The 17741-nt window shown below is 43.6% G+C and overlaps 2 protein-coding genes across 2 annotated transcripts; both read left to right on the top strand.

Annotated features, from left to right (window-relative positions):
• Positions 1-7146: 7146 nt before the first annotated feature.
• Positions 7147-8556, top strand: LOC139702280 (C-C motif chemokine 3-like). Its single transcript, XM_071602987.1, has 3 exons — positions 7147-7312; positions 7969-8083; positions 8423-8556. The coding sequence occupies exons 1-3, from the start codon at positions 7147-7149 to the stop codon at positions 8511-8513; spliced, it is 372 nt and encodes a 123-aa protein (XP_071459088.1). The 3' UTR covers positions 8514-8556.
• A 3653-nt stretch (positions 8557-12209) lies between these two features.
• On the top strand, positions 12210-14054 carry LOC139702552 (C-C motif chemokine 3-like 1). Its single transcript, XM_071604053.1, has 3 exons — positions 12210-12379; positions 13068-13182; positions 13520-14054. Exons 1-3 carry the CDS (start codon positions 12214-12216, stop codon positions 13608-13610), a joined length of 372 nt encoding a protein of 123 aa, XP_071460154.1. The 5' UTR covers positions 12210-12213; the 3' UTR covers positions 13611-14054.
• The last annotated feature ends 3687 nt before the right edge of the window (positions 14055-17741 follow it).

The raw sequence follows: 17741 nt of genomic DNA, 5'->3' as shown, positions 1-17741 counted from the left end.
GCTTTATGTATACATCATTCATTCAATCCTATTAATGCAATAATATAGCTTACGTAATACTATTAACATCCCATTTGACAGAAAAGTAAATCTGGGCTTGAGAAGGGTAAGCAACTTGTCCAAGATCACACTGCATGTAGATGGCACAACTGAGTTCCCAAACTACACCTTCATTTAACTACATACTATGTGCTATTAAACACTGCCCAAGTGATTTCCCCAGGTGTGATCTACCTATACTCAAATCACAAGCAACAGTTCAAAAGCCACTCCCACCAGAATGCTCTGGATGGAAACTGAGAACTGATGTTTTTATCAAGTTTACCAGGAGTGCTGCATGCAGGTTAGTGGCTAAGAACACTGACTTAGGTAACAGGATTCAGAACTCCTTCCAAATGTGGTGTATATCTGCATAGGGTAATAGGTGTATCATATATTGTTTCTATAAAAACCATACTCCACAACATAAATGGCTAATGTTGGTGCGGAGTGGGTGTGGAAATTAGGCTCTATGTGGAGCAGAACTCTGTTAGTAGGTTTGCTATGAAAGGTAAGTTATTTAACAGGGGTATTACTTGGATTGCAGTTATAAGTACAAGAAATATACATTGAGCTAGTGTCCTTTCTTCAGAAGAAGGGGACATTCAAAAGATATGTAGAAATCAAACCTGTATTAATTTTTATGAGCCACAATTATTTCATCTTTCAAATAATCTGATTTTTGTATGCAAATTGTTTAGAAGCCGGGCATGGTGGTGCACGCCTGTAATTCCACCACCTTAGGAAGCTGAGGCAGGAGGATCACAAGTTCAAAGCCAGATTCAGCAATGGCGAGGCACTAAGGAATTCAGTGAGACCCAGGGGATATGGCTCAGTGACACAGTGCCCCTGAACTCAATCCCTGGTATAAAAAAATATTATGTAGAATCGTAGTAATCAAACACTTTGAGGTTTATTTAAACACTACTACTTAGCAAATACTAAACCACACATACTAGGGTTGGGGATGCAGCTCTGTGGTAGAGCTCTTGCCTAGCATGACTGAGGCCTTGGAGTCAATCCCCACTACTACAAAGAAACAAACCAACAAACAAACAAACAAACAAACAAAACTGCTGTTTGACCTGATTCCATTTTCAGGAATCTATTTTATAGAAACACTGCCAAAGAATAGGAATATGTAGACACAAGGATTATTTTTTTTAAGAGTATGGCTAGTTAAAAAAAAAAAAACCACATCAGTAGGGGATTTCAAAAAAGGGAATTAAGATGTCCATCCATGGAATATTCTGCTGCGAAATCTGCACGCACCTCAGTCTATGCAGTGTGTCCATCCTATTAAGTGTAAAAGGTGTACTCACTTACATCTACTGTATGCATATATACTCTATGTATATGATACAGAAGTATACATGTTATTTTTGTTTTTAATCCTAAGAATTCTTATATACATGTATACTTATATAGGTAAATATTTAAAAAGATGGATATCAAATAGTTAACTGTAGTTGCTAGAGGAAAATTACAAATGATGCTGGTCTTTTTGTTTGATGATACCTCCATACTGGCTTGTTTTTCTAGAACTCTTTCCTAGAAACACTTTTTCTTGGTTAGTGGGTATAAATATTTTTAGGCTTCTGACATATTGACACCCACACCTAAAGGAACTTCTTAATTCACAACTAGAGTTTGTGACAGAGTCCCCTAGTCATTCTATGACTGTTCAATAAATGGACAAATGAAACGTGACATCATACTTTCCATTCCACTAGCCGGCGATTTCTTAATTCAGTACCAGGATTTGGGGGGGTATGGTGTTCCTGCCATCCACATGTTAACCCCATGTGGTTACAGAGACTGAGAAAGCACTGAGTTTCAGTTCTGTAGAAAGGAACAGCACTGGAGAGGTCATCCATAAATAAGTTCTTATGAGAAGGGACCAGCTAATAACAGCTTTGAGCAGAAACACACCTGTCTCCTGTCTCTCACAGGGAAACCATTTCCCCCCCAAAAAAACAGAGCAAGTCATGAGTTTAGAGCTGAGACCTAGAGCTCAGAGATGCTATTCTTAGATATCCTGAGTTCCTGTTGTCACCAAGGACCCCAAGTTGTCTAACATCATGACAATATTGCTATGCTTAAAATTTTCCACCTGCAACCCCAGATTCCAATTCCCACCCACCAGGGCTTCCTGTAAAGAGAAGGGCAGATGGCTTCAGATGCCAGAAGGACACAGGCAGCAGGGAGGACCCAGGCCCTTCTTGGATCTGCTCATACTTGAGACCACACTCCATCATCCACTGAACATCATGCAGGTCTCCACAGCTGCTCTTGCTGTTCTCCTCTGCACCATGGCTCTCTGCGACCAGGTCCTCTCTGCACCATGTGAGTCCACCCTATTGTGGTGGGTGTCCCCACTCTCTGGCCCTGGGGAGACCACATAAATCTCTTCTTGTGGTCTCCAAAACCCAGGAGAAAAGAGAAAACTTCTTAAAGGGCTACAAAGCACCTTGATCTTTCTCTTAATGACTTTTCACCTTTACAAGGGATCTTAGCTCTCCTAGTCCCCAGTCCTGAGAGTCAGGATTGGGGCAGGGAAAAATGGAGCCCTAAACCACTGAGTTTGCAAGAGGCAGAATCCAGACCTGGGTACTTCCTTCCCAGTGATGTGTTCGATTCCCCAGCTCACTCCAGGCTTCCCCACGAGCTCTGCCACCTGGATCTAAAGATAGATGTCCCAGACCTCTCTTTTTGCTGGGGTGTCACATCTTGAACCAAACAGAATTCCCTAAAGGAAGAGAGAATAGGCTGCTTGGTTTTCTGAGTCACACAGACAAAGAAGAGTCAGGAAGCAAGGAGAACAGAGACAGTAGGAAGACAGCGACATGAGGTTTCTAAGCAGAAATGCCCAAATGCCTTCCCGAGGCCGGTCTCCACTCCCCACCCTGCGCAGGGCTCTTCCTCAGCCTCTGAGGATGTGGCAGCTGGTGGCCTTTCCTTCTGGATGATGACCTGGACTCATTCTGTCCCTTTCTCCACAGTGGGTGCAGACTCCCCGACGGCCTGCTGCTTCTCCTACGTGGCCCGGCAGATTCAACGCAAATTCATAGAGGACTATTTTGAGACCAGCAGCCAGTGCTCCCAGCCAGGTGTCATGTAAGTGCCACTTCCCCTGCCCACCCTGAGGACAGCCCCACACGGGCAGAGACAGGCCAGGAGAGCAACCCTAGACAGGCCACGTATAGAGGATTCAGCTCTTAAATGTGACCTGACTTGGTCGGGAAGGTGGGACCCCAAACTCAGAGAGGAGGGACAGAAGATCGAGGTGGCAGGGTACCCTGAGACACTCTTGAGTTGGTGAGAGAGACTCTCTGGAGTAACATCGGGAGAGCTTCTCTGAGCCGCCCAGGGCAGGGGGTGGAATGGAGGGACCACCGTGGGCCCCAGATCCCCTGTAGGATTCCTCAGTGTTTGATCCTCTGCTTCTCCCCACAGCTTCCTCACCAAGAGAGGCCGGCAGGTGTGTGCTGACCCCAATGAGAACTGGGTCCAGGAATACATCACTGACCTGGAGCTAAATGCATGAGTGGCCTGGAGGCAGCAAGGAACCCAGTGATGTCCGTGGGCCCTGTGGGGAACAGGTGCCTGAGTCTTGGAAGCATCCCTGTGACTCCATAGCTACCTCTCCTATGGCTGGTTGTTGCTGAACAGCCTCACTCTGGACTTATATTTTTATTTATTTATATTATTTAATTATTATAATTTATTTTTATTTTCATTTCATTTTGTAACTGTTCCAAAAGATCCCAGGACAAATTCTTTGCCACTCATGCCCTCCAGCTTTGCTCACACTGTTTGGTGACAATCGAGTGGCTGTCATGGGCTTGTTCTAGGCAGACATGGTATCAAAGCCACCAAACTGACAGATATGGAATGGGTCCTTTTGCACTGAACGACACATAGTGGCTCATTTGGCTCTGAGCTGTGTCCAGCCTGGTGAAATAATAAAGATGCACTTTTTAAAAGAAAACTGGTATGGAGTTTGCTTTTGTTTGTCAAGAAAATCAGATTCACTGGTTAAGAGGAATAAGGGCAAATAATACGAACATGTGACATGGAGGGACATGGGGGAGAAGAACAGGGCTACTGCAGTTATTCCACTCAACACCGGAGGTACAGTTCTGGAATATTCCAAGCTACAAACATTTTATGATTCTAAATATACCTGGTCTAGGAAAATTCCCTTCATGAATGGGTACCAAAACAAAAACAACCTAATGGTTTTATCACCAAAGTGAAAGTACAAATAACCTGTATGGGAGCTGACTTCATGGAACAGCTATGCCTTTTAGTTAGTAGAAGAGTCAGGCATCAGAGGACTCACTCTCTGGATGGAAAATGGCCTGATCACGGGGGGGGGGGGTACTGGTGTATATAGGTTACACACCGGGAGATGAGTTAACCATTGAAGACGTTATCAGAACATATCAGTTTGGACATTCAGGAAACAGGTTGTGAGAATGTGAAATTTGTATTAACTAAGGCAAGGATGGAGGGTCCAGAGTTCAGCACTTATCTCTTTCCCTCCAGGATCTATTGTACTGTCACTGGGAAAAGATCTATTTGGGTAAGGATCAATGTTTTGGATTCTTCCCAGAGACTGTCATTTTAGGCTTGGGGGAGATCTCATTCCCAGGGATTGTCTTTTAACTGGGAAAGGATGTATTGGGAAAGGATCAATGTCATCAATGTGATGGCTTCCTCCTCCCTCCCTCCTGTCAGGCCACACTGTTTTGAGGGTTGTCATTTCCATATCCTTCAGATATCATTAGACAGAGTATTCTGTAGAGTTTACTTATGATAAAGCTTTGTTAATAAGAAATTGCTAATGTTTTTAAGGCTTATTAAAATCTATGTATTTTTATGTATATCATCCATTCAATCCTACTAATGCAATCATATAGTTTATATAGTACTATTAACATCCCATTTGACAGCAAAGTAAATCTGGGCTCGAGAAGGGTAAGCAACCTGTCCAAGATCACACTGCATATAGATGGCACAGCTGAGTTCCCAAACTAGACCTTCATTTAACTACATACTATGTGCTATTAAACACTGCCCAAGTGATTTCCCCAGGTGTGATCTACCTATATTCAAATCACATGCAAAAGTTCAAAAGCCACTCCCACCAGAATGCTCTGGATGGAAACTGAAAACTGATGTTTTCATCAACTTTACCAGGAGTGCTGCTTGCAGGTTAGTGGCTAAGAACACTGACTTAGGTAATAGGATTTACCACTCCTTCCCAAATGTGGTATATATCTGTATGGGATTATAGGTATACCATACATTATTTCTCTAAAAACCATACTCCACAAAATAAATGGCTAATGTTGGTGGGGGAGAGGTGGAAATGAGGCTCTATGTGGAGCAGAACTCTGTTTATAGGTTTGCTATGAAAGGTAAGTTATTTAACAGGTGGATTACTTGGGTTGCAGTTATAAGTACAAGAAATATACACTGAGGTAGTGTCCTTTCTTCAGAAGAAGGGGACATTCAAAAGATGTGTAGAAATCAAACCTGTATCAATTTTTATGAGCCACAATTATTTCATCTTCAAATAATCTGATTTATGTATCCAAAACTGTTTAGAAGACAGGCATGGTGGTGCACACCTGTAATTCCAGCATCTTAGGAAGCTGAGGCAGGAGGATCACAGGTTCAAAGCCAGACTCAGCAATGACGAAGCACTAAGGAATTTAGTGAGACACTGTCTCTAAATAAAATAGAAAATAGGGCTGGGGATATGGCTCAGTGACACAGTGCCACTGAACTCAATCCCTGGTATAAAAAAAAATTATGTAGAATCGTAGTAATCAAACATTTTGAGGTTTATTTAAACACTATACTTAGCAAATACTAAACCACACAAACTAGGGTTGGGGATGCAGCTCTGTGCTAAAGCTCTTGCCTAGCATGACAGAGGACTTGGAGTCAATTCCCATTACTACAAAGAAACAAACCAACAAACAAAAACTGCTCTTTGACCTGATTCCATTATCAGGAATCTATTTTATAGAAACACTGCCAAAGAATAGGAATATGTAGGCACAAGGATTTTATTTTTTTACACTATGTCTAGTTTAAAAAAAAACACATCAGTAGGGGATAAAAAAAGGGGGGGAATTAAGATGTCCATCCATGGAATATTCTGCTGCGAATTCTGCACACACCTCTGTCTATGCAGTGTGTCCATCCTATTAAGTGTAAAAGGTGTACCCACTTACATCTACTGTATGCATATACACTCTACGTATATGATACAGAACTATGCATGTTATTTTTGTTTTTAATCCTAAAAATTCTTATATACATATATATTTATTAGGTAAATATTCAAAAATATGGACATCAAATAGTTAACTGTAGTTGCTAGATGAAAATTACAAATGATGCTGGGTCTTTTTTGTTTGAAGATACCTCCATATCTGGCTTGTTTCGGTAGAACTCTTTCCTAGAAACACTTTTTTTTTGGATAGTGGGCATAAATATTTTTAGGCTTCTGACATATTGACACCCACACCTAAAGGAACTTCTTAATTCACAACTAGAGTTTGTGACAGAGTCCTCTAGTCATTCTATGACTGTTCGATAAATGGACAAATGAAACGTGACATCATATTTTCCATTCCTCTAGCCCGGAATTCCTTAAATCAGGTCCAGGATTTGGGGGGTGGGGTGTTGTTGCCATTCACATGTCAACCCCACGTGGTTACAGAGACTGAGAAAGCACTGAGTTTCAGTTCTGTAGAAAGGAACGGCACAGGAGAGGTCATCCATAAATAAGTTCTTATGAGAAGGGACCAGGTAATAGCAGCTTTGAGCAGAAACACACCCGTCTCCTGTCTCTCACAGGGAAACCATTTCCCCCCCAAAAAACAGAGCAAGTCATGAGTCTAGAGCTGAGACCTACAGCTCAGAGAGGCTATTCTTGGATATCCTGAGTTCCTGTGGTCACCAAGGACCCCAAGTTGTGTAACATCATGACAATATTGCTATGTTTAAAATTTTCCCCCTGCACCCCCAGATTCCACTTCCCCACCCTCCAGGGCTTCCTATAAAGAGAAGGACAGATGGCTTCAGATGCCAGAAGGACACAGGCAGCAGGGAGGACCCAGGCCCTTCTTGGATCTGCTCATACTTGAGACCACACTCCATCATCCACTGAACATCATTCAGGTCTCCACGGCTGCTCTTGCTGTCCTCCTCTGCACCATGGCTCTCTGCGACCAGGTCTTCTCTGCACCATGTGAGTCCACCCTATTGTGGCGGGTGTCCCCACTCTCTGGCCCAGGGGAGACCACATCAATCTCTTCTTGTGGTCTCCAGAACCCAGGAGAAAAGAGAAAACTTCTCAAAGGGCTACAAATCACCTTGAGCTTTCTCTTAAGGACTTTTCACCTTTACAAGGGATCTTAGCTCTCCTAGTCCGCAGTCCTGAGATTCAGGGTTGGGGCAGGGAAAAGTGGAGCCCTAAACCACTGAGTTTGCAAGAGGCAGAATCCAGACCTGGGTACTTCCTTCCCAGTGATGTGTTCGATTCCCCAGCTCACTCCAGGCTTCCCCACGAGCTCTGCCACCTGGATCTAAAGATAGATGTCCCAGACCTCTCTTTTTGCTGGGGTGTCACATCTTGAACCAAACAGAATTCCCTAAAGGAAGAGAGAATAGGCTGCTTGGTTTTCTGAGTCACACAGACAAAGAAGAGTCAGGAAGCAAGGAGAACAGAGACAGTAGGAAGACAGCGACATGAGGTTTCTAAGCAGAAATGCCCAAATGCCTTCCCGAGGCCGGTCTCCACTCCCCACCCTGCGCAGGGCTCTTCCTCAGCCTCTGAGGATGTGGCAGCTGGTGGCCTTTCCTTCTGGATGATGACCTGGACTCATTCTGTCCCTTTCTCCACAGTGGGTGCAGACTCCCCGACGGCCTGCTGCTTCTCCTACGTGGCCCGGCAGATTCAACGCAAATTCATAGCGGACTATTTTGAGACCAGCAGCCAGTGCTCCCAGCCAGGTGTCATGTAAGTGCCACTTCCCCTGCCCACCCTGAGGACAGCCCCACACGGGCAGAGACAGGCCAGGAGAGCAACCCTAGACAGGCCACGTATATAGGATTCAGCTCTTAAATGTGACCTGACTTGGTCGAGAAGGTGGGACCCCAAACTCAGAGAGGAGGGACAGAAGATCGAGGTGGCAGGGTACCCTGAGACACTCTTGAGTTGGTGAGAGAGACTCTCTGGAGTAACATCGGCAGAGCTTCTCTGATCCGCCCAGGGCAGGGGGTGGAATGGAGGGACCACCGTGGGCCCCAGATCCCCTGTAGGATTCCTCAGTGTTTGATCCTCTGCTTCTCCCCACAGCTTCCTAACCAAGAGAGGCCGGCAGGTGTGTGCTGACCCCAATGAGAACTGGGTCCAGGAATACATCACTGACCTGGAGCTGAATCCCTGAGTGGCCTGGAGGCAGCAAGGAACCCCGTGACCTCCGTGGGCCCTGTGGGGAACAGGTTCCTGAGTCTTGGAAGCATCCCTGTGACTCCATAGCTACCTCTCCTATGGCTGGTTGTTGCTGAACAGCCTCACTCTGGACTTATATTTTTATTTATTTATATTATTTAATTTTTATAATTTATTTTTATTTTCATTTCATTTTGTGACTGTTCCAAAATATCCAAGGACAAATTCTTTGTCACTCATCCCTTCCCACTTTGTTCACACTGGTGACAGCCGAGTGGCTGTCATGGGCTTGTTCTAGGCAGACATGGTATCAAAGCCACCAAACTGACAGATATGGAGTGGGTCCTTTTGCACTGACCGACACATAGTGGCTCCTTGGGCTCTGAGATGTGTCCAGCCTGGTGAAATAATAAAGATGCACTTTTAAAAAGAAGACTGGGGGCTGGGAATGTGGCTCAAGCGGTAGCGCGCTTGCCTGGCATGCGTGAGGCCTGGGTTCGATCCTCAGCACCACATACAAAACAAAAGATGTTGTGTCCGCCGAAAACTAAAAAATAAATATTAAAAAGAAGACTGACATGGAGTTTGCTTTTGTTTGTCCAGAAAATTAGAATCACTGGTTAAGAGGAATAAGGGCAAATAATAGGAAGGTGTCACATGGAGGGACTTGGGAGAGAAGAACAGGGCTACTGCAGGTACTCCACTCTACACCGGAGGTACAGTTCTGGAATATTCCAAGCTACAAACATTTTATGATTCCTAATGTATCTGCTCTAGGAAAATTCCCTTCTTGAATGGTTACCATAAGCAAAATCAACCGAAATGATTTTTAGCACCAAAGTGCTGTATGGGAGCAGACTTCATGGACCAGCTATGCCTTTTAGTTAGTAGAAGAGTCAGGCATCAGAGGACTCACTCTCTGGATGGAAAATGGCCTGATCACGGGGGAGGTACTGGTTTATATAGGTTACACACTGGGAGATGAGTTAACCATTGAAGATGTGATCAGAACATATCAGTTTGGACATTCAGGAAACAGGTTGTGAGAATGTGAAATTTGTATTAACTAAGGCAAGGATGGAGGGTCCAGAGTTCAGCACTTATCTGTTACCCTCCAGGATCTATTGAACTGTCACTGGGAAAAGATCTATTTGGGTAAGGATCAATGTTTTGGATTCTTCCCAGAGACTGTCATTTTAGGCTTGGGGGAGATCTCATTCCCAGGGATTGTCTTTTAACTGGGAAAGGATGTATTGGGAAAGGATCAATGTCATCAATGTGATGGCTTCCTCCTCCCTCCCTCCTGTCAGGCCACACTGTTTTGAGGGTTGTCATTTCCATATCCTTCAGATATCATTAGACAGAGTATTCTGTAGAGTTTACTTATGATAAAGCTTTGTTAATAAGAAATTGCTAATGTTTTTAAGGCTTATTAAAATCTATGTATTTTTATGTATATCATCCATTCAATCCTACTAATGCAATCATATAGTTTATATAGTACTATTAACATCCCATTTGACAGCAAAGTAAATCTGGGCTCGAGAAGGGTAAGCAACCTGTCCAAGATCACACTGCATATAGATGGCACAGCTGAGTTCCCAAACTAGACCTTCATTTAACTACATACTATGTGCTATTAAACACTGCCCAAGTGATATCCCCAGATGTGATCTACCTATATTCAAATCACATGCAAAAGTTCAAAAGCCACTCCCACCAGAATGCTCTGGATGGAACCTGAAAACTGATGTTTTCATCAACTTTACCAGGAGTGCTGCTTGCAGGTTAGTGGCTAAGAACACTGACTTAGGTAACAGGATTTACCACTCCTTCCCAAATGTGGTATATATCTGTATGGGATTATAGGTATACCATACATTATTTCTCTAAAAACCATACTCCACAAAATAAATGGCTAATGTTGGTGGGGGAGAGGTGGAAATGAGGCTCTATGTGGAGCAGAACTCTGTTTATAGGTTTGCTATGAAAGGTAAGTTATTTAACAGGTGGATTACTTGGGTTGCAGTTATAAGTACAAGAAATATACACTGAGGTAGTGTCCTTTCTTCAGAAGAAGGGGACATTCAAAAGATGTGTAGAAATCAAACCTGTATTAATTTTTATGAGCCACAATTATTTCATCTTCAAATAATCTGATTTATGTATCCAAAACTGTTTAGAAGCCAGGCATGGTGGCACACGCCTGTAATTCCAGCTTCTTAGGAAGCTGAGGCAGGAGGATCACAAGTTCAAAGCCAGACTCAGCGATGGCGAAGCACTAAGGAATTTAGTGAGACACTGTCTCTAAATAAAATACAAAATAGGGCTGGGGATATGGCTCAGTGACACAGTGCCACTGAACTCAATCCCTGGTATAAAAAAAAATTATGTAGAATCGTAGTAATCAAACATTTTGAGGTTTATTTAAACACTATACTTAGCAAATACTAAACCACACATACTAGGGTTGGGGATGCAGCTCTGTGCTAGAGCTCTTGCCTAGCATGACTGAGGCCTTGGAGTCAATTCCCATTACTACAAAGAAACAAACCAACAAACAAACAAAAAAAAAAACAAGAACTGCCCTTTGACCTGATTCCTTTATCAGGAATCTATTTTATAGAAACACTGCCAAAGAATAGGAATATGTAGACACAAGGATTTGTTTTTTTTTACAGTATGGCTAGTTTAAAAAGAAAACACACATCAGTAGGGGATAAAAAAAAAGTGGGGGAATTAAGATGTCCATCCATGGAATATTCTGCTGCGAATTCTGCACACACCTCTGTCTATGCAGTGTGTCCATCCTATTAAGTGTAAAAGGTGTACCCACTTACATCTACTGTATGCATATACACTCTACGTATATGATACAGAACTCTGCATGTTATTTTTGTTTTTAATCCTAAAAATTCTTATATACATATATATTTATTACGTAAATATTCAAAAATATGGACATCAAATAGTTAACTGTAGTTGCTAGACGAAAATTACAAATGATGCTGGGTCTTTTTTGTTTGAAGATACCTCCATATCTGGCTTGTTTCGGTAGAACTCTTTCCTAGAAACACTTTTTTTTGGTTAGTGGGCATAAATATTTTTAGGCTTCTGACATATTGACACCCACACCTAAAGGAACTTCTTAATTCACAACTAGAGTTTGTGACAGAGTCCCCTAGTCATTCTATGACTGTTCAATAAATGGACAAATGAAACGTGACATCATACTTTCCATTCCTCTATCCGGGAATTCCTTAATTCAGGTCCAGGATTTGGGGGGTGGGGTGTTGCTGCCATCCACATGTCAACCCCACGTGGTTACAGAGACTGAGAAAGCACTGAGTTTCAGTTCTGTAGAAATGAACGGCACTGGAGAGGTCATCCATAAATAAGTTCTTATGAGAAGGGACCAGCTAATAGCAACTGTGAGCAGAAACACACCCATCTCCTGTCTCTCACAGGGAAACCATTTCCCCCCCAAAAAACAGAGCAAGTCATGAGTCCAGAGCTGAGACCTACAGCTCAGAGCTGCTATTCTTAGATATCCTGAGTTCCTGTAGTCACCAATGACCCCAAGTTGTGTAACAGCATGACAATATTGCTATAGTTAAAAATTTCCCCATGCACCCCCAGATTCCACTTCCCCACCCGCCAGGGCTGCCTATAAAGAGAAGGACAGGTGGCTTCAGATGCCAGAAGGACAAAGGAAGCAGGGAGGACCCAGGCCCTTCTTGGATCTGCTCATACTTGAGACCACACTCCATCATCCACTGAACATCATGCAGGTCTCCACGGCTGCTCTTGCTGTCCTCCTCTGCACCATGGCTCTCTGCGACCAGGTCTTCTCTGCACCATGTGAGTCCACCCTATTGTGGCGGGTGTCCCCACTCTCTCGCCCTGGGGAGACCACATCAATCTCTTCTTGTGGTCTCCAGAACCCAGGAGAAAAGAGAAAATTTCTTAAAGGGCTACAAAGCACCTTGAGCTTTCTCTTAAGGACTTTTCACCTTTACAAAGGATCTTAGCTCTCCTAGTCCCCAGTCCTGAGAGTCAGGGTTGGGGCAGGGGTTCCTTCTTTCTATAGATTGGGGGGGGCAGAGAATGGAGCCCTAAACCACTGAGTTTGCAAGAGGCAGAATCCAGACCTGGGTACTTCCTTCCCAGTGATGTGGTTGATTCCCCAGCTCAATCCGGGGCTCCCAGGAGCTCTGCCCACTGGATCCTAAGTTAGATGTCCCAGAACTCTCTTGTGCTGGGATGTGACATCTTGAACCAAACAGAATTCCCTGAAGGAAGAGAGGAGAACAGTCTGCTTGGTTTTCTGAGTCACACAGACAAAGAAGAGTCAGAAATCAAGGAGAACAGAGGCAGTAGGAAGACAGAGACATGAGGTTTCTAGGCAGAAATGCCCAAATGCCTTCCTGAGGCCTGGTCTCCACTCCCCACCCTGCGCAGGGCTCTTCCTCAGCCACTGAGGATGTGGCAGCTTGTGTCCTTTCCTTTAGGATGATGACCTGGACTCATTCTGTCCCTTTCTCCACAGTGGGTGCAGACACCCCGACGGCCTGCTGCTTCTCCTACGTGGCCCGGCAGATTCAACGCAAATTCATAGCGGACTATTTTGAGACCAGCAGCCAGTGCTCCCAGCCAGGTGTCATGTAAGTGCCACTTTCCCTGCCCACCCTGAGGACAGCCAAATACGTGCAGAGACAGGCCAGGAGAGAACCCTAGACAGGCCACGTATATAGGATTCAGCTCTTAAATGTGACCTGACTTGGTCGAGAAGGTGGGACCCCAAACTCAGAGAGGACGGACAGAAGATTGAGGTGGCAGGGTACCCTGGGACACTCCTGAGTTGGTGAGAGAGACTCTCTGGAGTAACATAAGCAGATCTTCTCTGAGCTGCCCAGGGCAGGGGGTGGGATGGAGGGACCACCGTGGACCCCAGATCCCTGTAGGATTCCTCAGTGTTTGATCCTCTGCTTCTCCCCACAGCTTCCTAACCAAGAGAGGCCGGCAGGTGTGTGCTGACCCCAATGAGAACTGGGTCCAGGAATACGTCACTGACCTGGAGCTGAATCCCTGAGTGGCCTGGAGGCAGCAAGGAACCCAGTGACCTCCGTGGGCCCTGTGGGGAGCAGGGGCCTGAGTCTTGGAAACATCCCTGTGACTCCATAGCTACCTCTCCTATGGCTGGTTGTTCCTGAACAGCCTCACTCTGAACTTATATTTTTATTTATTTATATTATTTAATTTTTATAATTTATTTTTATTTTCATTTCATTTTGTGACTGTTCCAAAATATCCAAGGACAAATTCTTTGTCACTCATCCCCTCCCACTTTGTTCACACTGGTGAGAGCAGAGTGGCTGTCATGGACTTGTTCTAGGCAGACATGGTATCAAAGCCACCAAACTGACAGATATGGAGTGGGTCCTTTTGCACTGACCGACACATAGTGGCTCCTTTGGCTCTGAGCTGTGTCCAGCCTGTGAAATAATAAAGATGCACTTTTAAAAGAAAACTGGCATAGAGTTTGCTTTTGTTTGTCCAGAAAAATCAGAATCACTGGTTAAGAGGAATAAGGGCATATAATAGGAAGGTGTGACATGGAGGGACTTGAGGGAGAAGAACAGAGCTACTATAGTTACTCCACTCTACACCGGAGGTGCAGTTCTGGAATATTCCAAGCTACAAACATTTTATGATTCTTAATGTACTGCTCTAGGAAAATTCCCTTCTTGAATGGATACCATAAGCAAAATCAACCAAATGGTTTTAGCACCAAAGTGAAAGTACAAATAACCTGTATGGGAGCCAACTTCATGGACCACATATACCTTTTATTTAGTAGAAGAGTCAGGCATCAGAGGGCTCACTCCCTGGATGGAAAATGGCCCTGATCATGGGGGAGGTACGGGTTTATATAGGTTACACACTGTGAGATGAGTTAACCATTGAAAACTTTATCAGAACATATCAGTTTGGACATTCATTAAACAGGTGTGTGAATTTGAAATTTGTATTTACTGGGAAGGATGGAGGGTCCAGAGTTCAGCATTCAGCACTTGTCTCTTTCCCTCCAGGATCTATTGTACTGTCACTGGGAAAAGATTTATTTGGGGAAGGATCAATATTTTGGATTCTTCCCAGAGATTCTCATTTTAGGCTTGGGGGAGATCTCCTTCCCAGGGATTGTCTGGTCACTGGGAAAGGATGTATTGGGAAAGGATCAATGACATCAATGTGATGGCTTCCTCCTCCCTCGCTCCTGTCCGGCCACCCTGTTTTGAGGGTTGTCTTTTCCATATCCTTCAGATACCATTAGGCAGAGTATTCTGTAATGATTGCTTATGATAAATAAAGCTTTGTTAATACGAAATTGCTAATGTTTTTGAGTCTTACTCAAATCTATGTGCTTTTTATATATATCATCCATTCAATCCTACTAATGCAATAAGATAGCTTAAGTAGTACTATTAACATCCCATTTGACAGAAAAGTAAATCTGGGCTTGAGAAGGGTCAGAAAGTTGTCCAAGATCACACTGCATGTAGATGGCACAGCTGAGTTCCCAAACTAGACCTTCATTTAACTACATACTGTGTGCTATTAAACACTGCCCAAGTGATTTCCCCAGGTGTGATCTACCTATACTCAAATCACAAGCAACAGTTCAAAAGCCACTCCCACCAGAATGCTCTGGATGGAAACTGAGAACTGATGTTTTTATCAAGTTTACCAGGAGTACTGCATGCAGGTTAGTGGCTAAGAACTCTGACTTAGGTAACAGGATACACCACTCCTTCCCAAATGTGGTGTATATCTGTATGGGGTTATAGGTATAACATACATTATTTCTCTAAAAACCATACTCCACAAAATAAATGGCTAATGTTGGTGGGGGAGAGGTGTAAATGAGTTTCTATGTGGAGGAAAACTATATTTATACATTTGCTATGAAAGGTAACTTATTTAACAGAGGGATTACTTGGGTTGCAGTTATAAGTACAAGAAATTCACACTGAGCTAGGGTCCTTTCTTCAGAAGAAGGGGACATTCAAATGATGTGTAAAAATCAAACCTGTATTAATTTTTATGAGCCACAATTATTTCATGTTCCAAATAATCTGATTTTTGTATGTAAAATTGTTTAGAAGCCAGGCATGGTGGCACACGCCTGTAATTCCTGCATCTTAGGAAGCTGAGGTAGGACAATCACAAGTTCAAAGCCAGACTCAGCAATGGCAAGGCACTAATCAACTCAGTGAGACCCTGTCTATAAATAAAATAAAAAATAGGGCTGGGATTGTGGCTCAGTGACAGACTGCCCCTGAGTTCAATCCCTGGTATAAAAAAAAATTGTGTAGAATCGTAGTAATCAAACACTTTGAAGTTTATTTAAACACTACTACTTAGCAAATACTAAACCACACATACTAGGGTTGGGGATGCAGCTCTGTGGTAGAGCTTTTGCATAGCATGACTGAGGCCTTGGAGTGAATCCTCAGTACTAGAAAGTAACAAACCAACAAACAAAAACTGCTCTTTGACCTGATTCCATTTTCAGGAATCTATTTTATAGAAACACTGCCAAAGAATAGGAATATGTAGACACAAGGATTTTTTTTTTTTTTACAGTATGGCTAGTTTAAAAAAACAAAAAAGGAAAACATCAGGAGGGGATTAAAAAAAGGGGGGGGGGGAATTAAGATGTCCATCCATGGAATATTCTGCTGTGAATTCTGCACACACCTCTGTCTATGCAGTGTGTCCATCCAATTAAGTGTAAGTGTAAAAGGTGTGCCCACTTACTCTGCTGTATGCATATACACTCTACGTATATGATACAGAACTATACATGTTAGTTTTGTTTTTAATCCTAAAAATTCTTATATACATATATATCTATATAGTAAATATTCAAAAAGATGGACATCAAATAGTTAACTGTAGTTGCTAGAGGAAAATTACAAATGATGCTGGGTCTTTTTTGTTTGATGATACCGCCATATCTGACTTGTTTCTGTAGAACTCTTTCCTAGAAACGCTTTTTCTTGGTTAGTGGGCATAAATACTTTTAGGCTTCTGACATATTGACAGCCACACCTAAAGGAACTTCTTAATTCACAACTAGAGTTTGTGACAGAGTCCCCTAGTCATTCTATGACTGTTCAATGAATGGACAAATGAAATGTGACATCAAACTTTCCATTCCTCTAGCCGGGGATTCCTTAATTCAGGTCCAGGATTTGGGGGTGGGGATGTTGCTGCCATCCACATGTCAACCCCACGTGGTTAACGAGACTGAGAAAGCACTGAGTTTCAGTTCTGTAGAAAGGAATGGCACTGGAGAGGTCATCCATAAATAAGTTCTTATGAGAAGGGACCAGCTGATAGCAGCTTTGAGCAGAAACACACCCGTCTCCTCTCTCTCACAGGGAAACGATTTCCCCCCCCCAAAAACAGAGCAAGTCATGAGTCTAGAGCTGAGACCTACAGCTCAGAGACGCTATTCTTAGATATCCTGAGTACCTGTGGTCACCAAGGACCCCAAATTGTGTAACATCACAACAACATTGCTATACTTAAAAATTTCCCCATGCACCCCCAGATTCCAATTTCCCATCCTCCAGGGCTGCCTATAAAGAGAAGGGCAGATGGCTTCACATGCCAGAAGGACACAGGCAGCAGGGAGGACCCAGGCCCTTCTTGGATCTGCTCATACTTGAGACCACACTCCATCATCCACTGAACATCATGCAGGTCTCCACGGCTGCTCTTGCTGTCCTCCTCTGCACCATGGCTCTATGCAAACAGGTCCTCTCCGCACCATGTGATTCCACCCTATTGTGGCGGATGTCCCCACTCTCTGGCCCTGGGGAGACCACATCAATCTCTTCTTGTGGTCTCCAGAACCCAGGAGAAAAGAGAAAACTTCTCAAAGGGCTACAAATCACCTTGAGCTTTCTCTTAAGGACTTTTCACCTTTACAAGGGATCTTAGCTCTCCTAGTCCCCAGTCCTGAGAGTCAGGATTGGGGCAGGGAAAAATGGAGCCCTAAACCACTGAGTTTGCAAGAGGCAGAATCCAGACCTGGTTACTTCCTTCCCAGTGATGTGGTCGATTCCCCAGCTCACTCCAGGCTTCCCCAGGAGCTCTGCCCACTGGATCTTAAGATAGATGTCCCAGACCTCTCTTTTTGCTGAGGTGTGAC

This window comes from Marmota flaviventris, chromosome 17 (genome assembly GCF_047511675.1).
Source record: "Marmota flaviventris isolate mMarFla1 chromosome 17, mMarFla1.hap1, whole genome shotgun sequence".
NCBI lineage: Eukaryota > Metazoa > Chordata > Mammalia > Rodentia > Sciuridae > Marmota > Marmota flaviventris.
Note: the sequence above shows the minus strand (reverse complement) of the source record. Positions and strands in the feature narration are given on the sequence as shown.